General features: G+C 44.4%; 1 protein-coding gene across 1 annotated transcript; it reads left to right on the forward strand.

Annotated features, from left to right (window-relative positions):
• Nucleotides 1–3,749: 3,749 nt before the first annotated feature.
• On the forward strand, nucleotides 3,750–21,843 carry LOC124024178 (elongation factor-like GTPase 1; the record flags this gene model as incomplete). The annotated part of the gene is made up of 7 exons (XM_046338164.1): nucleotides 3,750–3,861; nucleotides 4,151–4,274; nucleotides 4,522–4,726; nucleotides 7,320–7,641; nucleotides 7,728–7,902; nucleotides 11,097–11,281; nucleotides 21,059–21,843. Coding segments are annotated over 7 exons (1,312 nt in total), but the record flags the coding sequence as incomplete, so codon positions are not given.
• Between the last annotated feature and the right edge of the window lie 5,657 nt (nucleotides 21,844–27,500).

Raw genomic sequence — 27,500 nt, forward strand, 5'->3', positions numbered from 1 at the left:
ATAGTTACAGTGGCTCCAAATCACCTCTAGATTATAATGCCGCAGCAATAAAACAATTTCCTGTATGCACTGTTATGGTTTTCCAACTCACGATGCATTGGAGAAATGTCCAAATGATTAGAAGAAGAGGGTTCCTAAACGAGTTAGAAGAAGAGGGTTCCTAAACGAGTTAGAAGAAGAGGGTTCCTAAACGAGTTAGAAGAAGAGGGTTCCAAAACGAGTTAGAAGAACAGGGTTCCTAAACGAGTTAGAAGAAGAGGGTTCCTAAACGAGTTAGAAGAAGAGGGTTCCTAAACGAGGCTGTAAATCAGTAGTGTTCAGGATGGAGACTCATAGGCTGCGTCTCAGCTGACACCATGTTCCCCAAGTGCACTACTTTTGTACAGGAGCAGCTCTGGGCCGTTCTGGCTCAGACGAGGCAGACTTATCCAAGGCTCGATTACTTACTTTTGACCAGGGCCCATAGGTGGTCATCTGGGGGACACCAATATCTTCAACGCCGTGTGAGTTAGTGATAAAAATAATGAATGTCCTCAACTCTTTGATTTATTCAAGACACACAAACAGACAACTTGTACGTCCCAAATTTGACTCTATTCCCCATGTAGTGCACGACTTTTGCCCAGGGACAAAGTAGTAATCCACTACACATGGAATAGGGTGATCTTCATCAGGTCAAGTTGGTCTGGTTATTAGTTTTGTTTCTGTCTAGCACCGGATTACTGGGTATGTGTATTTCTCCCACTGAATAACTCATATCTCCCTGCTTGATTACTGGGTGTGTGTATTTCTCCCACTGAATAACTCATATCTCCCTGCTTGATTACTGGATGTGTGTATTTCTCCCACTGAATAAGTCATATCTCCCTGCTTGATTACTGGGTGTGTGTATTTCTCCTCTCCCACTGAATAAGTCATATCTCCCTGCTTGATTACTGGATGTGTGTATTTCTCCTCTCCCACTGAATAAGTCATATCTCCCTGCTTGATTACTGGATGTGTGTATTTCTCCCACTGAATAACTCATATCTCCCTGCTTGATTACTGGATGTGTGTATTTCTCCCACTGAATAAGTCATATCTCCCTGCTTGATTACTGGGTGTGTGTATTTCTCCTCTCCCACTGAATAAGTCATATCTCCCTGCTTGATTACTGGATGTGTGTATTTCTCCCACTGAATAAGTCATATCTCCCTGCTTGATTACTGGGTGTGTGTATTTCTCCTCTCCCACTGAATAAGTCATATCTCCCTGCTTGATTACTGGGTGTGTGTATTTCTCCTCTCCCACTGAATAAGTCATATCTCCCTGCTTGATTACTGGGTGTGTGTATTTCTCCTCTCCCACTGAATAAGTCATATCTCCCTGCTTGATTACTGGGTGTGTGTATTTCTCCTCTCCCACTGAATAAGTCATATCTCCCTGCTTGATTACTGGGTGTGTGTATTTCTCCCACTGAATAAGTCATATCTCCCTGCTTGATTACTGGGTGTGTGTATTTCACCCACTGAATAAGTCATATCTCCCTGCTTGATTACTGGGTGTGTGTATTTCTCCCACTGAATAAGTCATATCTCCCTGCTTGATTACTGGGTGTGTGTATTTCTCCCACTGAATAAGTCATATCTCCCTGCTTGATTACTGGATGTGTGTATTTCTCCCACTGAATAAGTTATATCTCCCTGCTTGATTACTGGGTGTGTGTATTTCTCCTCTCCCACTGAATAAGTCATATCTCCCTGCTTGATTACTGGGTGTGTGCATTTCTCCTCTCCCACTGAATAAGTCATATCTCCCTGCTTGATTACTGGATGTGTGTATTTCTCCCACTGAATAAGTCATATCTCCCTGCTTGATTACTGGGTGTGTGTATTTCTCCCACTGAATAAGTTATATCTCCCTGCTTGATTACTGGGTGTGTGTATTTCTCCTCTCCCACTGAATAAGTCATATCTCCCTGCTTGATTACTGGGTGTGTGCATTTCTCCTCTCCCACTGAATAAGTCATATCTCCCTGCTTGATTACTGGATGTGTGTATTTCTCCCACTGAATAAGTCATATCTCTCTGCTTGATTACTGGGTGTGTGTATTTCTCCTCTCCCACTGAATAAGTCATATCTCCCTGCTTGATTACTGGGTGTGTGTATTTCTCCTCTCCCACTGAATAAGTCATATCTCTCTGCTTGATTACTGGGTGTGTGTATTTCTCCTCTCCCACTGAATAAGTCATATCTCCCTGCTTGATTACTGGGTGTGTTTATTTCTCCCACTGAATAACTCATATCTCCCTGCTTGATTACTGGGTGTGTGTATTTCTCCCACTGAATAAGTCATATCTCCCTGCTTGATTACTGGGTGTGTGTATTTCTCCTCTCCCACTGAATAAGTCATATCTCCCTGCTTGATTACTGGGTGTGTGTATTTCTCCCACTGAATAAGTCATATCTCCCTGCTTGATTACTGGGTGTGTGTATTTCTCCCACTGAATAAGTCATATCTCCCTGCTTGATTACTGGGTGTGTGTATTTCTCCTCTCCCACTGAATAAGTCATATCTCCCTGCTTGATTACTGGATGTGTGTATTTCTCCTCTCCCACTGAATAAGTCATATCTCCCTGCTTGATTACTGGATGTCTGTTGGAAGAACACATTCTAATCCAAATGTCATCCTATTCCCTTCATAGTGCACTCCTTTTGACCAGGACCCTGTTGGTATTTTATTAGGATCCCCATTAACTGTTGCAAAGCAGCAGCTACTCTTCCTGGGTCCACACAGAACATGACATCATACAGAACATTAAATAGACCAGAACAGCTCAAGGACAGAAGTACATCCATTTAGTGCTCTGGTCTAAAGGAGTGCACTATATAGGTAGTGGGGTGCCATTTGGGATTCATTCCAAGTCTTAGTGAGATTTAAAGAAACAACGAACACCCACAGCACCCAGAATAACCCCAATCTTCAAACAACCACACAGTCTGCTGTCTACATTGGATTCAGGGAACGCTCCAGCGCTTCTGAGATGCTTCTACTAAACATCAGTGATAGAGGAAGGAGAGAGAGGGAGAGAAAGAGGGAGGAATGGAGAGAGTGGAAGGGGGAGAGGATGACTTGTTTTCTGCCCTGTTTTTGTATGGACTGACTAACTGGATTGTGTGTGTGTGTGTGTGTGTGTGTGTGTGTGTGTGTGTGTGTGTGTGTGTGTGTGTGTGTGTGTGTGTGTGTGTGTGTGTGTGTGTGTGTGTGTGTGTGTGTGTGTGTGTGTGTGTGTGTGTGTGTGTGTGTGTGTGTGTGTGTGTGTGTGTGTGCGTGCGTGCGTGCGCAAGGTGAGCTATGACAGATGATTTGAATATGCTGTGCTTGGCTCAGCATGGACAGGAGTGCCTAATAATATCTGACAGGTGTTATTGTTTTGGAAAATAAAAAGGCAGACGTGAAAGTTTTCAGCGCTCTCTTAAGAGACCAATGTGTCTTTATGTATAGTATTCTGTTGAGTTTGTTCTGGCTCTCTTACCCAGTAATACAGCACATTTACAATGCATGGGTTGTCCTACTTGCTCTTACTCAGGGACGCCTTCATTTGTGTTGCTGCATGTGAGTATTCCATCTCTTCTCATGACACATCTTTGTAACTTTTCCAGCTTTTCCAGCTTCCTAGTGGGATTTCTGGAAAACCCGGGAATTTGTGGAAATGTACCAGTTTTGGGAACCCTACATCTGACTCTCTGTGTTCTTCTCATCGTCCAGGTTTGCCAAGATTGAGATCAGTGCCTCCAAGCCTATCATCCCATTCAGAGAGACCGTGATCAGACCACCCAAAGTGGACATGGTCAATGAAGACCTGGGAAAACAACAGAAGGTGTGTGTGTACGTTGAGGGTGTGGTGTGTGTGTCTATCTTATATCTGATCTGTTGACATCAAACGACACCCCATATATTAGTAGTGTGCTACAATTGAAGAGGCAGCAGCAGTCTATTTGCAGTAGCTAACCCTACTCTCCTGTGTGTGTGTGTGTGTGTGTGTGTGTGTGTGTGTGTGTGTGTGTGTGTGTGTGTGTGTGTGTGTGTGTGTGTGTGTGTGTGTGTGTGTGTGTGTGTGTGTGTGTGTGTGTGTGTGTGTGTGTGTGTGTGTGTGTGTGTGTGTCTAGGTGGCGGTGATCCATCAGGTGAAAGAGTCAGACACCCTGCACCTGGACCCCAGCGGCCTGGTGACTCTCACCACCCCCAACAGACAGGCCACCGTGGGGGTACGGGCCATACCACTACCCGAAGGTGAGAGAGAGTTGAGTTGGTGAGGGCGTGTGTGTTGATGTTTGTTGTTGTCAGACTAAAGGAAGCCCTTAACCTTTTTCCTAAGGAGAAACAGAGCAAGAACATTTCCAATGACCTTTTTTGAGGAATTGCAACTTTGCTTAACTTTCTGGGCAGTTAAAATGGCAGTTAAGAAGAAATGTCTTCTTAAGAAAGTTTTGTAAATCTGGGCTCTGATCCTGATCAAACAGTGTCCTGTGTTGTGTAGAGGTGACTCTTCTACTGGAGGGTAGTGCTGACTTGATCCGGACCCTGGAGCAGGCAGGTCAGGCCCAGAGGGAGGGGAGGACCCTGGACATGAGTACCTGGACCCTAGATGCCCTGATGGTGCTGAAGAGCAGGCTGGAGGTCCTGCTGCAGGGGAGGAAGTGGAGGAACGCTGTGGACCGGATATGGGCCTTTGGACCACGCAGGTATTTCAGGGTGTTTCATATAGGTTGGGATGAGAGGGTATGCAGTTATTTCAGGGTGTTTCATATAGGTTGGGATGAGAGGGTATGCAGGTATTTCAGGGTGTTTCATATAGGTTGGGATGAGAGGGTATGCAGGTATTTCAGGGTGTTTCATATAGGTTGGGATGAGAGGGTATGCAGGTATTTCAGGGTGTTTAATATAGGTTGGGATGAGAGGGTATGCAGGTATTTCAGGGTGTTTCATATAGGTTGGGATGAGAGGGTATGCAGGTATTTCAGGTTGTTTCATATAGGTTGGGATGAGAGGGTATACAGGTATTTCAGGGTGTTTCATATAGGTTGGGATGAGAGGGTATGCAGGTATTTCAGGGTGTTTCATATGGGTTGGGATGAGAGGGTATGCAGGTATTTCAGGGTGTTTCATATAGGTTGGGATGAGAGGGTATGCAGGTATTTCAGGGTGTTTCATATAGGTTGGGATGAGTGGGTATGCAGGTATTTCAGGGTGTTTCATATAGGTTGGGATGAGAGGGTATGCAGGTATTTCAGGGTGTTTCATATAGGTTGGGATGAGAGGGTATGCAGGTATTTCAGGGTGTTTCATATGGGTTGGGATGAGAGGGTATGCAGGTATTTCAGGGTGTTTCATATAGGTTGGGATGAGAGGGTATGCAGGTATTTCAGGGTGTTTCATATAGGTTGGGATGAGAGGGTATGCAGGTATTTCAGGGTGTTTCATATGGGTTGGGATGAGTGGGTATGCAGGTATTTCAGGGTGTTTCATATGGGTTGGGATGAGAGGGTATGCAGGTATTTCAGGGTGTTTCATATAGGTTGGGATGAGAGGGTATGCAGGTATTTCAGGGTGTTTCATATAGGTTGGGATGAGAGGGTATGCAGGTATTTCAGGGTGTTTCATATGGGTTGGGATGAGTGGGTATGCAGGTATTTCAGGGTGTTTCATATAGGTTGGGATGAGAGGGTATGCAGGTATTTCAGGGTGTTTCATATAGGTTGGGATGAGAGGGTATGCAGGTATTTCAGGGTGTTTCATATAGGTTGGGATGAGAGGGTATGCAGGTATTTCAGGGTGTTTCATATAGGTTGGGATGAGAGGGTATGCAGGTATTTCAGGGTGTTTCATATAGGTTGGGATGAGTGGGTATGCAGGTATTTCAGGGTGTTTCATATAGGTTGGGATGAGAGGGTATGCAGGTATTTCAGGGTGTTTCATATAGGTTGGGATGAGAGGGTATGCAGGTATTTCAGGGTGTTTCATATAGGTTGGGATGAGAGGGTATGCAGTTATTTCAGGGTGTTTCATATAGGTTGGGATGAGAGGGTATGCAGGTATTTCAGGGTGTTTCATATAGGTTGGGATGAGAGGGTATGCAGGTATTTCAGGGTGTTTCATATAGGTTGGGATGAGAGGGTATGCAGGTATTTCAGGGTGTTTCATATAGGTTGGGATGAGAGGGTATGCAGGTATTTCAGGGTGTTTCATATAGGTTGGGATGAGAGGGTATGCAGGTATTTCAGGGTGTTTCATATGGGTTGGGATGAGAGGGTATGCAGGTATTTCAGGGTGTTTCATATAGGTTGGGATGAGAGGGTATGCAGGTATTTCAGGGTGTTTCATATAGGTTGGGATGAGAGGGTATGCAGGTATTTCAGGGTGTTTCATATAGGTTGGGATGAGAGGGTATGCAGGTATTTCAGGGTGTTTCATATAGGTTGGGATGAGAGGGTATGCAGGTATTTCAGGGTGTTTCATATGGGTTGGGATGAGAGGGTATGCAGGTATTTCAGGGTGTTTCATATAGGTTGGGATGAGAGGGTATGCAGGTATTTCAGGGTGTTTCATATAGGTTGGGATGAGTGGGTATGCAGGTATTTCAGGGTGTTTCATATAGGTTGGGATGAGAGGGTATGCAGGTATTTCAGGGTGTTTCATATAGGTTGGGATGAGAGGGTATGCAGGTATTTCAGGGTGTTTCATATGGGTTGGGATGAGTGGGTATGCAGGTATTTCAGGGTGTTTCATATGGGTTGGGATGAGAGGGTATGCAGGTATTTCAGGGTGTTTCATATAGGTTGGGATGAGAGGGTATGCAGGTATTTCAGGGTGTTTCATATAGGTTGGGATGAGAGGGTATGCAGGTATTTCAGGGTGTTTCATATAGGTTGGGATGAGAGGGTATGCAGGTATTTCAGGGTGTTTAATATAGGTTGGGATGAGAGGGTATGCAGGTATTTCAGGGTGTTTCATATGGGTTGGGATGAGTGGGTATGCAGGTATTTCAGGGTGTTTCATATGGGTTGGGATGAGAGGGTATGCAGGTATTTCAGGGTGTTTCATATGGGTTGGGATGAGAGGGTATGCAGGTATTTCAGGGTGTTTCATATGGGTTGGGATGAGAGGGTATGCAGGTATTTCAGAGTATTTCATATAGGTTGGGATGTTAGGGTATGCAGGTATTTCAGAGTATTTCATATGGGTTGGGATGATATTTCATGGTATTTTATATGAGATGAAATTGTGTGCTATGCAGGTATTTCATGGTAATTAATATGGCCATGTTGTTATTATTAGGTATGGACCAAACATCCTCCTTAACAGCGTAGAGGGGTACCAGAGACCATCCGTGTGGCACTGCCTCGAACGAGAGAAAGGAGAGAAAGAGGGAGGGGCGAAAGCTGAGGCCAGCGCCATCCGAGACTTTGACAACAGCGTTGTCAGCGGTTTCCAGCTTGCCACCCTCTCTGGTCCAATGTGCGAGGAGCCCCTCATGGGCGTCTGCTTCTCTGTGGAGAGATGGGACATGAACTTCCCCACCCAGCGCACCCACCTGGACTCTGTGACTGAAGAAGACTCCAACTCCCTTGATGCATCTGTTTCCGAAAGCCCCGGTGAGGCTGCAGGTCAGCAGGTGGCCTCAGGCAAGGCAGGGGGAGCGGGTGAGACGCCTTCCCAGGCAGAGGGAGCCGTGGCTGGGGCGAGCCAGGGAGACGCAGGGCGGAGGTTGTGGCCGGGCTAGTGGACTGCTACGGGCCGTTCTCTGGCCAGCTCATAGCTGCTGTGAAGGAGGCTTGTCGGCACGCGTTCCAGGCCAAACCTCAGAGACTCATGGCTGCTATGTACACCTGTGAAATCATGGCTACAGCAGAGGTGTTAGGTAAGAGGCTTAGCAGTACACACACGGCAGAACACACAGACACGGCAGAACACAGACACGGCAGAACACACACACACACGGCAGAACACACACACACACGGCAGAACACACAGACACTCGGCAGAACACACAGACACTCGGCAGAACACACAGACACTCGGCAGAACACACAGACACTCGGCAGAACACACAGACACTCGGCAGAACACACGGACACTCGGCAGAACACACGGACACTCGGCAGAACACACGGACACTCGGCAGAACACACAGAGACACGGCAGAACACACGGCAGAACACACGGAGACACGGCAGAACACACGGACACTCGTCAGAACACACGGATACACGGCAGAGCACACAGACACACGGCAGAACACACAGACACACGGCAGAACACACGGACACTCTGCAGAACACACGGACACTCTGCAGAACACACGGACACTCTGCAGAACACACAGCAGAACACACGGACACTCGGCAGAACACACGGACACTCGGCAGAGCACACAGACACACGGCAGAAGACACAGACACACGGCAGAACACACGGAGACACGGCAGAGCACACAGACACACGGCAGAGCACACAGACACACGGCAGAGCACACAGACACACGGCAGAGCACACAGACACACGGCAGAGCACACAGACACACGGCAGAGCACACAGACACACGGCAGAAGACACAGACACACGGCAGAAGACACAGACACACGGCAGAAGACACAGACACACGGCAGAAGACACAGACACACGGCAGAAGACACAGACACACGGCAGAACACACGGAGACACAGCAGAACACACGGACACTCGGCAGAACACACGGCAGAACACACAGACACACGGCAGAACACACAGACACACGGCAGAACACACAGACACACGGCAGAACACACAGACACACGGCAGAACACACAGACACACGGCAGAACACACAGACACACAATATAACACACAGACACACGGACACACAATATAACACACGGACACACACACAATATAACACACGGACACACACACGATATAACACACGGACACACACACAATATAACACACACACACACGGATACACAATAGAACAAACAGATACACAATATAACACACGGACACACAATATAACACACGGACACACACACACACACACACACACACAATATAACACACGGACACACAATATAACACACACACACAATATAACACACAGACACACACAATATAACACACGGACACACAATATAACACACGAACACACACACACACAATATAACACACAGACACACACAATATAACACACGGACACGGATACACAATATAACACACGGACACACAATATAACACACGGACACACACACACACACACACAATATAACACACGGACACACAATATAACATATGGACACACACACACACAATATAACACACGGACACACACACACACACACAATATAACACACGGACACACACACACAATATAACACACGGACACACACACAATATATCACACGGACACACAATATAACACATGGACACACACAATATATCACACACACACAATAAATCACATGGACACACACACAATATAACACGCGGACACAAACACACAATATAACACACGGACACACACACAATATAATACACACAATATAACACACAGACACACACACACAATATATAACACACTGACACACACAATATAACACACAGAAACACACACACAATATAACACACTCTGGGCAAAACACAAACTAACCACTGAGATCTTAGGTAAATAGCTAAAACACAACACACACACACCTTCAAATCTGCTTCTTCAATATTTCCTGGAGGCATTACTGCATTCTAAACCACACAGGAGGAGGTTGAGGGAATTATAGCAGCTTCTATTCAGATACAAATGACTGTGATACAACTTGTCAGGACATTCAAGCCACAACATGACAACTAAACTACCAAGAATGTTACACCAGGTGGAGGGTGAGTTGCTGCACACAACTCCCATTCTAGTGTGATAGGAGTCCATTGGACTGGTATATTATCCCATCCCCGGTGTAGGAACACAGCTGTTAACTCGTCCACTGAACCACAGAGAAAAGATGATGGTACAGTATTGGTTGATATTTAAATAGCCACCACTAGCCGGCTACCACCCGGTTACTCAAATCCGCACCTTAGAGGCTGCTGCCATATATACACTGGCCACTTTAATAATGGAACACTCGTCACTTTAATCATGTTTACATACTGCTTTACTCATCTCATATGTATGTACCATATTCTACTGTATTTAGTCAATGTCACTCCCACATTGCTCGTCCTAATATTTATATATTTCTTAACTCCATTATTTTACTTTAGATTTGTGTGTATTGTTGTGAATTGTTAGATATTACTGCACTGTTGGAGCTAGAAACACAATTATTTCGCTACACCCACAATAACATCTGCTGATTTGACAACCCTCATTATTACTATCTATGCTCTACAACTATTCTAATATTTGTCTTTGTAGTGTCAGTGATCAACTCTTGTTTTCTAAGTTGGTCCCAAATGGCACCCCATTCCCTGTATAGTGCACTACTTTTGGTCATCATTAAGATTCAAATGAGCCTTGCCCAACTTCTGTTACGGATAATCACTAAACCATATCTTAACAGCACGTTTAGCAGTCACATCCATTTACAGCCAGCCAAATCAACACCAGAATTATGTGTGTTATTATGAGCCCATTTCAGAAACAATATGACTTTTTACTCACTTCTGCAACGCTAGCATCCCTTTAAATGTGGCGTTTGTCAAGCTCTCCTACTAGCCTGTTGTGAATACCAATGCCTTCCACTCTATATACCCCCATGAGGAGAACTTAGTTTCATTAGTATCGATGAATATGATCCATATTTTAATTCCATGATGTATATTATAGTAGATGTTGGTTGAGTAACATTTAGTGTAGAAATAGACTTCATCAATACTTTCATTACATCGTGTCCATTATTTAGATCTAATCAATAGTTGGATAAGATCATGCATAAATAGATTGTATACATAGTTGGATTAGATTGACCACATCGATTCACACACACAATCATTTGATTAGATTGTATATAGCTGGCCACTCTGTATACATGGTCAGAGTACACATTAAGCCACTTCTACTAATTATCGTGTGTGTGTGTGTGTGTCCAGGTCGTGTGTACGGGGTCCTGGGGAAGAGGGAGGGCCGAGTGTTACAGGAGGAGATGAAGGAGGGGACGGAGATGTTCATCATCAAGGCCGTCCTTCCTGTGGCCGAGAGCTTCGGATTCGCTGATGAGATACGCAAGAGAACCAGTGGATTGGCTAGTCCACAACTGATATTCAGCCACTGGGAGGTGAGGCGCGCTCACACATATACCCTGTCGTGTGCATCCTTGTGCAGACACACACACAGCAGGCATACAACTCACACACAGCAGGCATACAACACACACACACACGCGCACACACACACACACACAGACAAAAACACATGCAAGGCTCACTCCGTGGGGGGGGTTGTGAGCTGCAACTCATCAGTCTGAAAACAGGTGCTTGTATTTTTAGCTCTTAATAATTTAATGTTTTTTCATTAATGGAGGAATAAAGGAAATCACAATGCTGAACTAGGATCAGTTTTTATTTCACCCTTGTCTCTAGAACTCATAGCCCTGTTCCCTATTAGTTCCAGTATGAGGTGAAACTAGTCTCCCATTGACATCAATATATGACTTCTCTGGCAATCTCTGGCTCATCCTTATTATACCCCTTTTATATACAGAAAAAGTATTTCTTTACCACTAGCTTCTAGAGCACTAGTTTTGACCTGGGAACCCTATTCCCTATATAGAGCACTAGTTTTGACCTGGGAACCCTATTCCCTATATAGAGCACTAGTTTTGACCTGGGAACCCTATTCCCTATATAGAGCACTAGTTTTGACCTGGGAACCCTATTCCCTATATAGAGCACTAGTTTTGACCTGGGAACCCTATTCCCTATATAGAGCACTAGTTTTGACCTGGGAACCCTATTCCCTATATAGAGCACTAGTTTTGACCTGGGAACCCTATTCCCTATATAGAGCACTAGTTTTGACCTGGGAACCCTATTCCCTATATAGAGCACTAGTTTTGACCTGGGAACCCTATTCCCTATATAGAGCACTAGTTTTGACCTGGGAACCCTATTCCCTATATAGAGCACTAGTTTTGACCTGGGAACCCTATTCCCTATATAGAGCACTAGTTTTGACCTGGGAACCCTATTCCCTATATAGAGCACTAGTTTTGACCTGGGAACCCTATTCCCTATATAGAGCACTAGTTTTGACCTGGGAACCCTATTCCCTATATAGAGCACTACCCTGGGAACCCTATTCCCTATATAGAGCACTAGTTTTGACCTGGGAACCCTATTCCCTATATAGAGCACTAGTTTTGACCTGGGAACCCTATTCCCTATATAGAGCACTAGTTTTGACCTGGGAACCCTATTCCCTATATAGTACACTACTTTTGTCCTGGTAACTCTATTCTCTAATCCCTATATAGAGCACTACTTTCGACCGAAGCCCTTGCTAAATGTAGTTTGGGAGGCCTGAATCTGAGGTGCCCTTACAATAAGCAACCGAACTGGCGTGGATGTTTTTAGCACCGATATTTAAATTTTTATTCAAATATCTGTGTCTGTCTTCAGTTATGTGTGAGGTCTTTGGCCAGGCACACCTGTGTTGTGTTTGGTGTTGAAATGAGAACGAATAAGCAGAACCCCATACCTACTGTAAAATATTGTGGTGGATCATTGATGTTATGGGGATATTCTGCTTCCACTGGTCCTGGGGCCCTTGTTAAGGTCAACAGCATCATTATTTTTACAAAATCTGTTTTTTACCAAATTTGGTTGCCTTTGCTAGGAGGCTGAAACTGAAACTTGGCCGCAAGTGGATCTTCGAACAAGACAATAACCCCAAGCAGAAAATCAAAGTCCATGAAGAAATGGTTCATTGGCCCCAAAATCAACATTTTGCGATGGCCATCAGTCTCCGGACTTTAACCCCATTAAAAACCAGTGGTTTGTATTGAAGAGGGCCGTCCATAAGCGCAGATGAAGGATATCAAGGATCTGGAAGGATTCTGTATGGAGGAATGGTCTAAGATTCCTCCCAATGTGTTCTCCATCTCCTCAAACATTTTAGAAATGGGCTCAGTGTCGTTATCCTCACAAGGTGAGGTATCGAAAACAGGGTCTCTTTCTTTGACCAATGGTATTAGTATAAAATAATATAATTTCACAAAAAAAATGTTTGCAAAAAAAGCCAGTGGATGGTTTCTTAATACCTTCAATAATAGTTATGTGGAATTTTTCAATAAATGTGAATATTTGTTGCTACTTTTAAGTCAATACCTGCAGTGCAATACGTTAGGAGATAAAGCAGATCTCCTTCTTCATTTCACCTGTCACATTATTTTACAGTTCCAAGAACAGTTGAGCCAGTCACGTGTTTGTTGTAAAGAGCAAAAAACAAGAGAAAGCGGAGCTGCTGAGTCCAAAGCCGTCGATATCTATCAGTCTCTCTGTTGTGTGGCAGACATGAGGTGATCATGTTACACGTGTATTCATTCACTACTAAATGTTTCCATCAGATATATTAGAACTGCTTTCTACCGTGTTTTAGAAGTCTGAGAGCTCTGTTATCGGAGTTCTGTACAGCTGCCATTTTCCCCCCTGTGCTTCCTACTAGTGTTTGTTCCATCCTCCATTCTTCTCGGTAACTACTAGCTATACTTGTATAACTTTATGAGCTGGATTTGCTTGTCTTTGCAATTAGTTTGTTCATTTTTGCTTGTTAGCATTTACCTAACAAGGTATATGTGATTTCGCTATTACTTGTGCTAATTGTGTTAGCATTCCAATGGGCTTTTTGTTTTTAGTGCCCCTTTGTGTGCTATGCCGGTAATTACGTAAATCCCAGGATGGCAGAAGAACAGTATGACATTTTGAAAGTCTGGGTACCTCTCAAGCCTAATACAATGTACTGTAGTTTTATCCTTTATTTTATACAGACATTTTTGCTCATCTTTATCAAGGGGGTAAATCATTTCAGACCCCATTGTATCTTTGTCATGGGTATGTGTATTATATGTTTCTTATTTTGTGTGTGTGTGTGTGCGTGTGCGTGTGCTCCTGTCTGTCTGGGGGTTTAAGTGGTTATTGTTCAAGGTCGGCTAATTTAATTGGTCGAGAGAGCCGGACATTGTTAATGAGCGTGTGCAGCCCGGTGTCTCACACACACACACACACACACACACACACACACACACACACACACACACACACACACACACACACACACACACACACACACACACACACACACACACACACACACACACACACACACACACACACACACACACACACACACACATACACAAGCCTAGTGAACAGCTTTACGGTCTGACCTGATGTCACACTGCCAGGAAGAAGAGACACCACACACACACTGCTTTTATTTGTTATTATTATCTATATTATTATTTTTATAATAAATGCTGTTGGGAAAGAGCCTCAAGGTAAGAATGTTACTGTATTGTTTTACAGCTGTTGTATCCTCGGCACATGGCGAATAAACCTTGAAACCTGAAACTAGATGCAACACACACGCTATGCAAATTCATTACAACACACAGCATGTCACTCAGTATTAGATTCCCCCGTTGCTCCACACACCCACCCTCTACTAGCACATTGTTGTCAGCCTTTGTGTGTGAGCTTCATTAAAACACGTCTGTCCAGTTTCATTTACGTTACTCTGTCATTATCTGCAGCAGTTAGATAGTTACTCCATAGACAATCATGTCAACATAGATAGTTACTCCATAGACAATCATTACAACATAGATAGTTACTCCATAGACAATCATGTCAACATAGATAGTTACTCCATAGACAATCATTACAACATAGATAGTTACTCCATAGACAATCATTACAACATAGATAGTTACTCCATAGACAATCATGTCAGCATATATAGTTACTCCATAGACAATCATTAGAACATAGATAGTTACTCCATAGACAATCATTACAACATAGATAGTTACTCCATAGACAATCATGTCAACATAGATAGTTACTCCATAGACAATCATTAGAACATAGATAGTTACTCCATAGACAATCATTACAACATAGATAGTTACTCCATAGACAATCATGTCAGCATATATAGTTACTCCATAGACAATCATTAGAACATAGATAGTTACTCCATAGACAATCATTACAACATAGATAGTTACTCCATAGACAATCATTACAACATAGATAGTTACTCCATAGACAATCATGTCAGCATATATAGTTACTCCATAGACAATCATTAGAACATAGATAGTTACTCCATAGACAATCATTACAACATAGATAGTTACTCCATAGACAATCATGTCAACATAGATAGTTACTCCATAGACAATCATTAGAATACAGATAGTTACTCTATAGACAATCATGTCAACATAGATAGTTACTCCATAGACAATCATTACAACATAGATAGTTACTCCATAGACAATCGTGACAACATAGATAGTTACTCCATAGACAATCATGACAACATAGATAGATAGTTACTCCATAGACAATCATTAGACCATAGATAGATAGTTACTCCATAGACAATCATTAGACCATAGATAGTTACTCCATAGACAGTCATGTCAACATAGATAGATAGTTACTCCATAGACAATCATGACAACATAGATAGATAGTTACTCCATAGACAATCATTAGACCATAGATAGTTACTCCATAGACAATCATGACAACATAGATAGTTACTCCATAGACAGTCATGACAACATAGATAGTTACTCCATAGACAATATTTACAACATAGATAGTTACTCCATAGACAGTCATGACAACATAGATAGTTACTCCATAGACAATATTTACAACATAGATAGTTACTCCATAGACAGTCATGACAACATAGATAGTTACTCCATAGACAGTCATGTCAACATAGATAGTTACTCCATAGACAATCATTACAACATAGATAGTTACTCCATAGACAATCATGACAACATAGATAGTTACTCCATAGACAATCATGACAACATAGATAGTTACTCCATAGACAGTCATGTCAACATAGATAGTTACTGCAGAGATAATCATTACAACATAGATAGTTACTCCATAGACAATCATGACAACATAGATAGATAGTTACTCCATAGACAATCATAACAACAGATAGTTACTCCATAGACAGTCACGTCAATATAGATAGTTACTCCATAGACAGTCATAACAACATAGATAGTTACTCCATAGACAGTCATGTCAACATAGATAGTTACTCCATAGACAGTCATGACAACATAGATAGTTACTCCATAGACAGTCATGACAACATAGATAGTTACTCCATAGACAGTCATGTCAACATAGATAGTTACTCCATAGACAATCATGTCAACATAGATAGTTACTCCATAGACAATCATGACAACATGGATGGTTACTCCATAGACAATCATGACAACATAGATAGATAGTTACTCCATAGACAATCATTAGAACATAGATAGTTACTCCATAGACAATCATTAGAACATAGATAGTTACTCCATAGACAATCATGACAACATGGATGGTTACTCCATAGACAATCATGACAACATAGATAGATAGTTACTCCATAGACAATCATTAGAACATAGATAGTTACTCCATAGACAATCATGACAACATAGATAGTTACTCCATAGACAATCATGTCAACATAGATAGTTACTCCATAGACAGCCATGTCAACATAGATAGTTACTCCATAGACAATCATTACAACATAGATAGTTACTCTATAGACAATCATGTCAACATAGATAGTTACTCCATAGACAATCATTACAACATAGATAGTTACTCCATAGACAATCATTAGAACATAGATAGTTACTCCATAGACGATAACAATGGGGTTTTAGTAGACTCCACCTTGATACTATCTAAATCTTTCTATACATCTAGTCTATTTAAATGAGATGCAAGCTACTGTTAGCATTTATTTTATCATTGATTTGCTATGGACTTCATATTTATTTAACATATGAATAGTGTTTAGTGGCAGAGAGCTCTTCTGTGAGTGTTGTATTGTTGTGTTAGCTATGTGTGTAATGTTATGGACTTACATTAGATTAGCATGAGAAAGAGGTTGCGACAATAACCTTTTTCCTCCCATTGTGTTGTAGTTCAGGGACTAGCTGGTGTGTGTGTGTGTGTGTGTGTGTGTGTGTGTGTGTGTGTGTGTGTGTGTGTGTGTGTGTGTGTGTGTGTGTGTGTGTGTGTGTGTGTGTGTGTGTGTGTGTGTGTGTGTGTGTGTTTTCATTCATTCATTCAGGCTAATGTAGGTGAGGCCCACTGACACGCTTCATGGAGCGCAATGACAAAAGCTCTCTCACTCACAAACACACACACAGCAGTGAGACAAAAGCCCTTGTAAAGATAAGTAACTGAAGGGATGCACACAACAGGGGCCGCAGAGAGCAGATTAAATCAAAGACCTGTGTGTGTCTTTGCTTGTGTGCACTCATGCATACTAGTGTGTTTGTGTGTTTCAGCCCCCCTGTTGGTACATTCCCCCCGTTACAGTTAGAGCTGAGCACCCGCCACTCTAACCCTGCACACGTACACACACAATGAAACACACACCCATTCGCCCTACTGGACACAATTGTGCCAAAATATATGTTACTCGTGTGTGTGCGTAACCTCATAATCTGTCTGGTGTTGTTCCTCCTCTACCATCTGTTGCCTGCAACCAGAGTCTGTCACTCGGGGCCCCTAACGGCCAGGTGCAGGGGCCTGCGTACACACTGGTACAGTAATTGTGGCATGGTGTATGCAGCAGAAGGCATTGCCTCATCTCCTCAGCAGGTTGTACATAGCCAGGCCCTCCTCAACAAACACACACAGTCGCTCTCCTCTAGAACACAGGGACACAGTGTTGATCTGGATGTCCACACAGTCTCTCCTCTAGAACACAGTGTTGATCTGGATGTCCACACAGTCTCTCTCCTCTAGAACACGGTGTTGATCTGGATGTCCACACAGTCTCTCTCCTCTAGAATACGGTGTTGATCTGGATGTCCACACAGTCTCTCTCCTCTAGAACACAGTGTTGATCTGGATGTCCACACAGTCTCTCTCCTCTAGAACACGGTGTTGATCTGGATGTCCACACAGTCTCTCTCCTCTAGAATACGGTGTTGATCTGGATGTCCACACAGTCTCTCTCCTCTAGAACACAGTGTTGATCTGGATGTCCACACAGTCTCTCTCCTCTAGAACACGGTGTTGATCTGGATGTCCACACAGTCTCTCTCCTCTAGAACACGGTGTTGATCTGGATGTCCACACAGTCTCTCTCTTCTAGAACACAGTGTTGATCTGGATGTCCACACAGTCTCTCTCATCTAGAACACGGTGTTGATCTGGATGTCCACACAGTCTCTCTCCTCTAGAACACGGTGTTGATCTGGATGTCCACACAGTCTCTCTCCTCTAGAACACAGTGTTGATCTGGATGTCCACACAGCCTCTCCTCTAGAACACAGTGTTGATCTGGATGTCCACACAGTCTCTCCTCTAGAACACAGTGTTGATCTGGATGTCCACACAGTCTCTCTCATCTAGAACACGGTGTTGATCTGGATGTCCACACAGTCTCTCTCCTCTAGAACACGGTGTTGATCTGGATGTCCACACAGTCTCTCTCCTCTAGAACACAGTGTTGATCTGGATGTCCACACAGCCTCTCCTCTAGAACACAGTGTTGATCTGGATGTCCACACAGTCTCTCTCCTCTAGAACACAGTGTTGATCTGGATGTCCACACAGTCTCTCTCGTCTAGAACATAGTGTTGATCTGGATGTCTGTGTGACTGACTTCTTTGGAAGAACACATGTTCTCTATAACTTCCCTACTGTCAGAGCCTGATGGAGGAAGAGAAAGGTAGGGAGAGAGCCAGGTAGGGAGCCAGGTAGGGAGAGAGCCAGGTAGGGAGAGAGCCAGGTAGGGAGAGAGCCAGGTAGGGAGAGAGAGCCAGGTAGAGAGAGAGCCAGGTAGGGAGAGAGCCAGGTAGGGAGAGAGCCAGGTAGGGAGAGAGCCAGGTAGGGAGAGAGAGCCAGGTAGGGAGAGAGAGCCAGGTAGGGAGAGAGAGCCAGGTAGGGAGAGAGCCAGGTAGGGAGAGAGCCAGGTAGGGAGAGAGAGCCAGGTAGAGAGAGAGCCAGGTAGGGAGCCAGGTAGGGAGAGAGCCAGGTAGAGAGAGAGCCAGGTAGGGAGAGAGCCAGGTAGGGAGAGAGCCAGGTAGGGAGAGAGCCAGGTAGGGAGAGAGCCAGTTAGGGAGCCAGGTAGGGAGAGAGCCAGGTAGGGAGAGAGCCAGTTAGGGAGAGAGCCAGTTAGGGAGAGAGAGCCAGGTAGGGAGAGAGCCAGGTAGGGAGCTAGAGGGGGAGAGAGCCAGGTAGAGAGAGAGCCAGGTAGGGAGAGAGCCAGGTAGAGAGAGAGAGCCAGGTAGAGAGAGAGCCAGGTAGGGAGCTAGAGGGGGAGAGAGCCAGGTAGGGAGAGAGCCAGGTAGGGAGAGAGCCAGGTAGAGAGAGAGCCAGGTAGGGAGAGAGCCAGGTAGAGAGAGAGAGCCAGGTAGAGAGAGAGCCAGGTAGGGAAAGAGCCAGGTAGGGAGAGAGCCAGGTAGGGAGAGAGCCAGGTAGGGAGAGAGCCAGGTAGGGAGCTAGAGGGGGAGAGAGCCAGGTAGGGAGAGAGCCAGGTAGGGAGAGAGCCAGGTAGGGAGAGAGCCAGGTAGGGAGAGAGCCAGGTAGGGAGAGAGCCAGGTAGGGAGAGAGCCAGGTAGGGAGAGAGCCAGGTAGGGAGAGAGCCAGGTAGGGAGAGAGCCAGGTAGGGAGCTAGAGGGGGAGAGAGAGAGCCAGGTAGAGAGAGAGAGCCAGGTAGAGAGAGAGAGCCAGGTAGGGAGAGAGCCAGGTAGAGAGAGAGAGCCAGGTAGAGAGAGAGCCAGGTAGAGAGAGAGCCAGGTAGAGAAAGAGCCAGGTAGGGAGAGAGCCAGGTAGGGAGAGAGCCAGGTAGGGAGAGAGCCAGGTAGGGAGCTAGAGGGGGAGAGAGCCAGGTAGGGAGAGAGCCAGGTAGGGAGAGAGCCAGGTAGAGAGAGAGCCAGTTAGGGAGAGAACCAGGTAGGGAGAGAACCAGGTATGGAGAGAGCCAGGTAGAGAGAGAGCCAGGTAGGGAGAGAGCCAGGTAGAGAGAGAGCCAGGTAGAGAGAGAGCCAGGTAGAGAGAGAGCCAGTTAGGGAGAGAGCCAGGTCGGGAGCTAGAGGGGGAGAGAGCCAGGTCGGGAGCTAGAGGGGGAGAGAGCCAGGTAGGGAGCTAGAGGGGGAGAGAGCCAGGTAGGGAGCTAGAGGGGAGAGAGCCAGGTAGGGAGCTAGAGGGGGAGAGAGCCAGGTCGGGAGCTAGAGGGGGAGAGAGCCAGGTCGGGAGCTAGAGGGGGAGAGAGCCAGGTCGGGAGCTAGAGGGGGAGAGCCAGGTCGGGAGCTAGAGGGGGAGAGCCAGGTCGGGAGCTAGAGGGAGAGAGAGGGGGAGGTAGAGAGAGAAAGACAGGGAGCAGCTGAGTTGGATAACAGTAGTCATGATCTCTTCCTTGTCTGACACCACTGCTGAGCAAAGCTTAGCCAAGACGGGGTTCTTTGTCATGTGGGGTAGATTCCAGTGTCCGCCCCATGCTTTACATCTGTTCATGTTTATGGGTCAGGGCCCGTATCCACAAAGTGTCTCAGAGTAGGAGTGCTGATCCAGGATCTGTTTAGCCTTTTCAGTCGTAAAGAATAAGATAATATGGAAAGGGTTGACCTGGCTCTGAGATGTTTTGGAGATACAGGTCCTGATCTTTGTATCTATAGTCCATTTAATGAAGCATTATCCTGCTCAGTGGTGGACTTCAAACTATATCTGTCTTTATGTACTTCAAACTAAATCTGTCTTCATGTATTTGAAACTAAATCGCTCTCTCTCTCTGTCTCTCTGTCTGTCTGTGTGTGTGTCTCAAGGTGATCTCCAGTGATCCGTCCTGGGTTCCTACCACAGAAGAGGAGTACCTCCACTTTGGAGAGAAGGCTGATTCCGCCAATCAGGCTCTGAAATACATGAACGGTGTTCGGCGGCGTAAAGGTCTGTACGTGGAGGAGAAGATAGTGGAGCACGGCGAGAAACAGAGAACACTGAGCAAGAACAAATAGGCCTGTGTGTGTGTTTCCTGATTGACTCCTACCAACACACACCCGAGACAGACATCATAAAGAGCATCCAGTAGATCCTGTCCCCCATCGTCCACCATCATCACCCCTCTAACTGTCACTCAAAATGAGCCACTGATGCTTTTATATTACGGAGCAGTTTTGCTGAAAACCTTCGAAAACGTTTTTTAGTCCAGAACTAGACTTAATCTGTGTCTAGGAAACGGGCCCAATGGGTTTTAATAGCTGGACATGCAGCTGTGTCTTTACCCGGGAGAACCCCTTCCAGCTATGCATAATTGACAAGTGTTCCCGTTCAAATCCAGTTTTTCTGTTAAGTGAAGTGGCTTGAATTCATTTCTGCTCTCAACCTAATTGAATTGCAGTACCCAGCCCCCTGAAGAGCAGCATTTCATTTGGAAAAACAGAAATATGATGCAAAGTGGGATTGTACGTTTTTTAATTATTTGGGGACAGCGCTAGCGAGCTATAGCCTTGTTGATGTGCTATGTTGAGAGCTCTGGATAAGGTATCTGTGTACAAGACATAAAGCAAAATGTACAGTATTTACCAGAAAGCAATAAAGAAGGAAAATGGTGTGTTTTTTGTTTCATTAATCAGGAGTGATATGTGTGTGGGTCATTCTTGAGATGTGGTGGCATTTGGACATGGCATTTTGGAAAATCATTACTTAATGTTTCTAGATTTAATTTAAATGTATTTGGGTACATCTTCCCATTCTAAATCAAATAATATGGTAGCTTAATGACGTTAAATAATTGTTACCATTATGATAACACCAATGACACATTGAGGATTTGAGGATTTTACTAGATGAGGCCACGATGTTCATTAACCCTTTTTTAAATAATTTACTAAAGTGATATAATTAATCATTTTGCTCTCAATTTCCCTTTATTTACATTAAGTAATGCCAATAACACATTATTCAGACACACCACATTAATAATGTATCATTTTTGCAGATTAGAGGGTGTGTGTTCCCCTAAGATACTTATGAGACAGTTTGCCATCACTGGGAAACACCTTGCACTTCAATCCATGTACTAGAACAACTGTCTAGAATTGCTCTACAAGTTCTCCCTCTTCATTCCCCTTTTTCTCCACTCCTCTCACAGACTTGTTCCCATTGTGTTGTCTGAACCCTGTCCTTCCCGCCCGCCCACTCACCTCCCCTCCCCCACTCCTTCCTCTCTCCCCGGGCTTGGAGGAAGAAAGATCTCTTTCTCCACCAAGAAAACAAAGGAGATCAACGGTTATTGAGGTGTGTGTGTGTGTGTGCACACACGTGTAAAGTAACAGGAGACCGCACAAAATAGTTAAAACACACTGGCCAATGGCTGAGCTTGATTGGTAATGGGTTGAATGATTGTGAGCTAGTATGTCCATCTATTGGTCGTTACACCAGGAAAGGGCTTCCTGGGGTGAAAAAGACGTTTTAAGATTAGAGTTGGCATCTTGATAGTCTAAAGTAGCCTCCTGCTTGTTCCCTCCATCTGCACTGTTCAGCAAATTGACCAAAGCAATATGGAAGATGCCTTCCAGGACTTTGCTTTCACCTGACAAGTTCTTTCACATCAGTTCATATGACGGGCAGAAAATTGTGTCCATTCAATCTATTTTGTCTTGCGTATAACATGTATTTTTGTGATGGTACAGCTATGATGTCCATATACAAATTTGTCCTTGTGGACCATAACATCTATCTTGTCTTCCCTTGTCATTTAAATGGTTTACCCAGAAACCACATTTGCCCAGTTTTCCTATTCTTGTATATACTAAACTTTAGATATGCTGATATCTTGAATTACTTCCTGAAGACCACGATTACTCTTCAAAGAGCGTCATCATTCGTCACGATAGTTGAGCTTGGCTTCTCTTCCAGGCCTTCAATTCTCACCACTGTTATTCTTTTTTCAAATACGACTTTTGGAAGCTAGGGAACAACGTTGCCAGTGCCACAAAGCATCTTCCCGGTGAGCACAGGATGTTAAAAAGAGTGCCGAGAGGACAGGGAGAGTAGAGAGTGAGCGGGAGGGAGGGAGGGACGGTAGAGCTGTCACAACACAGTGAATGTATCCCTCGCCTGCTAGGAAGTCCCAACCACTGTAGACAGTGGTGAAAATTGTAATCCACAGACATATGTTTAAATAACATGAATCACAAAACGAGCAGTTATGAATAAGAAAATCAAATGGTCCACCCTTTGTACATCATTGTAGAACCTTAGTGTGGTTGTTTTTCTATGTGACCATGAACCATTTTCTCAGGTGATGTGTTTGTCTAAAAGTTAGGGATCCGTTTCAGAATCCTGCTGTGAAGCAGCATTCAGGAAAGTATTCAGACCCCTTGACATTTTATACATTTGTGTTACAGCCTGATTCTGAAATGGATGAAATTGTTTTAAGGCACACATGTCTTTGGCAGTGCATATCAGAGCAAAAACCAAGCCATGAGGTTGAAGGAATTGTCTGTAGAGCTCCGAGTCAGGATTGTGTCAAGGGACAGATTTTTTTTACCGTTATTTAACTAGGCAAGTCAGTTAAAGAACAAATTATTATTTTCAATGATGGCCCAGGAACAGTGGGTTAACTGCCTGTTCAGGGGCAGAACAACAGATTTGTAACTTGTCAGCTCAGGGGTTTGAACTTGCAACCTTCTGGTTACTAGTCCAACACTCTAACCACTAGGCTACCCTGCTTCCCCAGATTGGGGGAAGGGGTACCACAACATTTCTGCAGCATTGAAGATCCCCAAGAACACATCATGCTTAAATGGAAGAAGTTTAGAACCACCAATAGAAGAAGTTCGGAACCACCTCTTCCTAGAGCTGGCCGCCTGGCCAAACTGAGCAATCGGGGGAGAAGGGCCTTGTTCAGGGAGGTGACAAAGAACCCGATGGTCACTCTGACAGAGAATGACAACCATCTCTGCAGCACTCCACCCACCAATCAGGCCTTTATGGTAGAGTGGCCAGATGGAAGCCACTCCTCAGTAAAAGGCACGTGACAACCTGCTGGAGTTTGCCAAAAGGGACCAAAATACTCTCAGACCACGAGAAACAAGATTCTCTGGTCTAATGAAACCAAGATTGAACTATTTGGCCTGTATGTAAAGTGTCACGTCTGGAGGAACCCTGGCACCATCACTACGGTGAAGCATGGTGATGGCAGCATCATGCTGTGGGGATGTTTTTCAGGGGCAGGGACTGGGAGACTAGTCAGGATCGAGGAAAAGCTGTACGGAGCAAAGTACAGAGAGATCCTTGATGAAAACCTGCTCCAGAGCGCTCAGGACCTCAGACGGGGGGTGAAGGATCACCTTCCAACAGGACAACAACCCTAAGCACACAGCCAAGAGAACACAGGAGTGGCTTCAGGACAAGTCTCTGTCCTTGAGTGGCTCAGCTAGAGCCCAGACTTGAACCCAATCAAACATGTCTGGAGAGACCTGAAAATGGCGTGCAGCATTTTCAAACTGCAGCATTTTGGCGTGCAGAATTTTGTCCAAACTGACAAAACTTGAGAGGATCTGCAGAGAGGAATGGGAGAAACTCTACAAATACAGGTGTGCCAAGCTTGTAGCGTCATACCCAAGAAGCCTCGAGTCTGTAATGGCTGCCAAAGGTGCTTCAACAAAGTACTGAGTAAGGTTCTGAATACTTATGTAAATGTGATATTTCTGGGTTTTGTTTTTTAATAAATTTGCACAAATTTCTTCCAACCTTTTTTTGGTTTGTCATTATGGGGTATTGTGTGTAAATTGATGAGGGGAGAAAACAACTATTCTATACATTTTAGAATAAGGCTGTAACAACAAAATATGGAAATAACCTACTCATTCAAGGGATTTTATTTATTTGTACTATTTTCTACATTGTATAATAATAGTGAAGACATCAAAACTATTAAATAACACATATGGAATCATGTAATAACCAAAAAAGTGTTTAACAAATCAAATCACAATAAAAGTTAATTTGTGGATTTTCTTTCCTTCTTAATTAATGTGTTTGAGCATATCAGTTGTGTTGTGACAAGGTAGGGGTGGTATACAGAAGATAGCCCTATTTGGTAAAAGACCAAGTCCATATTATGGGAAGAACAGCTCAAATAAACAAAGAGAAATGACAGTCCATCATTACTTTAAGACATGAAAGTCAGTCAATCCAGAAAAGGTTGAACTTTGAAAGTGCAGTGGCAAAAACCATGAAGCGGTAGGATGAAACTGGCTTTCATGAGGACCGCCACAGGAAAGACTTACCTCTGCTGTGGTATGATGAAACTGGCTTTCATGAGGACCGCCACAGGAAAGACTTACCTCTGCTGTGGTATGATGAAACTGGCTTTCATGAGGACCGCCACAGGAAAGACTTACCTCTGCTGTGGTATGATGAAACTGGCTCTCATGAGGACCGCCACAGGAAAGACTTACCTCTGCTGTGGTATGATGAAACTGGCTCTCATGAGGACCGCCACAGGAAAGACTTACCTCTGCTGTGGTATGATGAAACTGGCTTTCATGAGGACCGCCACAGGAAAGACTTACCTCTGCTGTGGTATGATGAAACTGTCTCTCATGAGGACCGCCACAGGAAAGGAAGACCTAGACTTACCTCTGCTATGGTATGATGAAACTGGCTTTCATGAGGACCGCCACAGGAAAGACTTACCTCTGCTGTGGTATGATGAAACTGGCTCTCATGAGGACCGCCACAGGAAAGGAAGACCTAGACTTACCTCTGCTATGATGAAACTGGCTTTCATGAGGACCGCCACAGGAAAGACTTACCTCTGCTGTGGTATGATGAAACTGGCTCTCATGAGGACCGCCACAGGAAAGACTTACCTCTGCTGTGGTATGATGAAACTGTCTCTCATGAGGACCGCCACAGGAAAGGAAGACCTGGACTTACCTCTGCTATGGTATGATGAAACTGGCTCTCATGAGGACCGCCACAGGAAAGGAAGACCTAGACTTACCTCTGCTATGGTATGATGAAACTGGCTCTCATGAGGACCGCCACAGGAAAGGAAGACCTAGATTTACCTCTGCTGTGGTATGATGAAACTGGCTCTCATGAGGACCGCCACAGGAAAGGAAGACCTAGACTTTCCTCTGCTGTGGTATGATGAAACTGGCTCTCATGAGAACCGCCACAGGAAAGGAAGACCTAGACTTTCCTCTGCTGTGGTATGATGAAACTGGCTCTCATGAGGACCGCCACAGGAAAGGAAGACCTAGACTTTCCTCTGCTGTGGTATGATGAAACTGGCTCTCATGAGGACCGCCACAGGAAAGGAAGACCTAGACTTTCCTCTGCTGTGGTATGATGAAACTGGCTCTCATGAGGACCGCCACTGAATACAACAGGTGTTTCACCTTACCTTACAGTGAAACGCTGAATACAACAGGTGTTTCACCTTACCTTACAGTGAAACACTGAATACAACAGGTGTTTCACCTTACCTTACAGTGAAACGCTGAATACAACAGGTGTTTCACCTTACCTTACAGTGAAACGCTGAATACAACAGGTGTTTCACCTTACCTTACAGTGAAACGCTGAATACAACAGGTGTTTCACCTTACCTTACAGTGAAACACTGAATACAACAGGTGTTTCACCTTACCTTACAGTGAAACGCTGAATACAACAGGTGTTTCACCTTACCTTACAGTGAAACGCTGAATACAACAGGTGTTTCACCTTACCTTACAGTGAAACACTGAATACAACAGGTGTTTCACCTTACCTTACAGTGAAACGCTGAATACAACAGGTGTTTCACCTTACCTTACAGTGAAACACTGAATACAACAGGTGTTTCACCAACAGGTGTTTCACCTTACAGTGAAACGCTGAATACAACAGGTGTTTCACCTTACCTTACAGTGAAACGCTGAATACAACAGGTGTTTCACCTTACCTTACAGTGAAACGCTGAATACAACAGGTGTTTCACCTTACCTTACAGTGAAACGCTGAATACAACAGGTGTTTCACCTTACCTTACAGTGAAACGCTGAATACAACAGGTGTTTCACCTTACCTACAACAGGTGTTTCACCTTACAGTGAAACGTTGAATACAACAGGTGTTTCACCTTACCTTACAGTGAAACGCTGAATACAACAGGTGTTTCACCTTACCTTACAGTGAAACGCTGAATACAACAGGTGTTTCACCTTACCTTACAGTGAAACGCTGAATACAACAGGTGTTTCACCTTAC

Source organism: Oncorhynchus gorbuscha, unplaced genomic scaffold, assembly GCF_021184085.1.
Source record: "Oncorhynchus gorbuscha isolate QuinsamMale2020 ecotype Even-year unplaced genomic scaffold, OgorEven_v1.0 Un_scaffold_1762, whole genome shotgun sequence".
Classification (NCBI taxonomy): domain Eukaryota; kingdom Metazoa; phylum Chordata; class Actinopteri; order Salmoniformes; family Salmonidae; genus Oncorhynchus; species Oncorhynchus gorbuscha.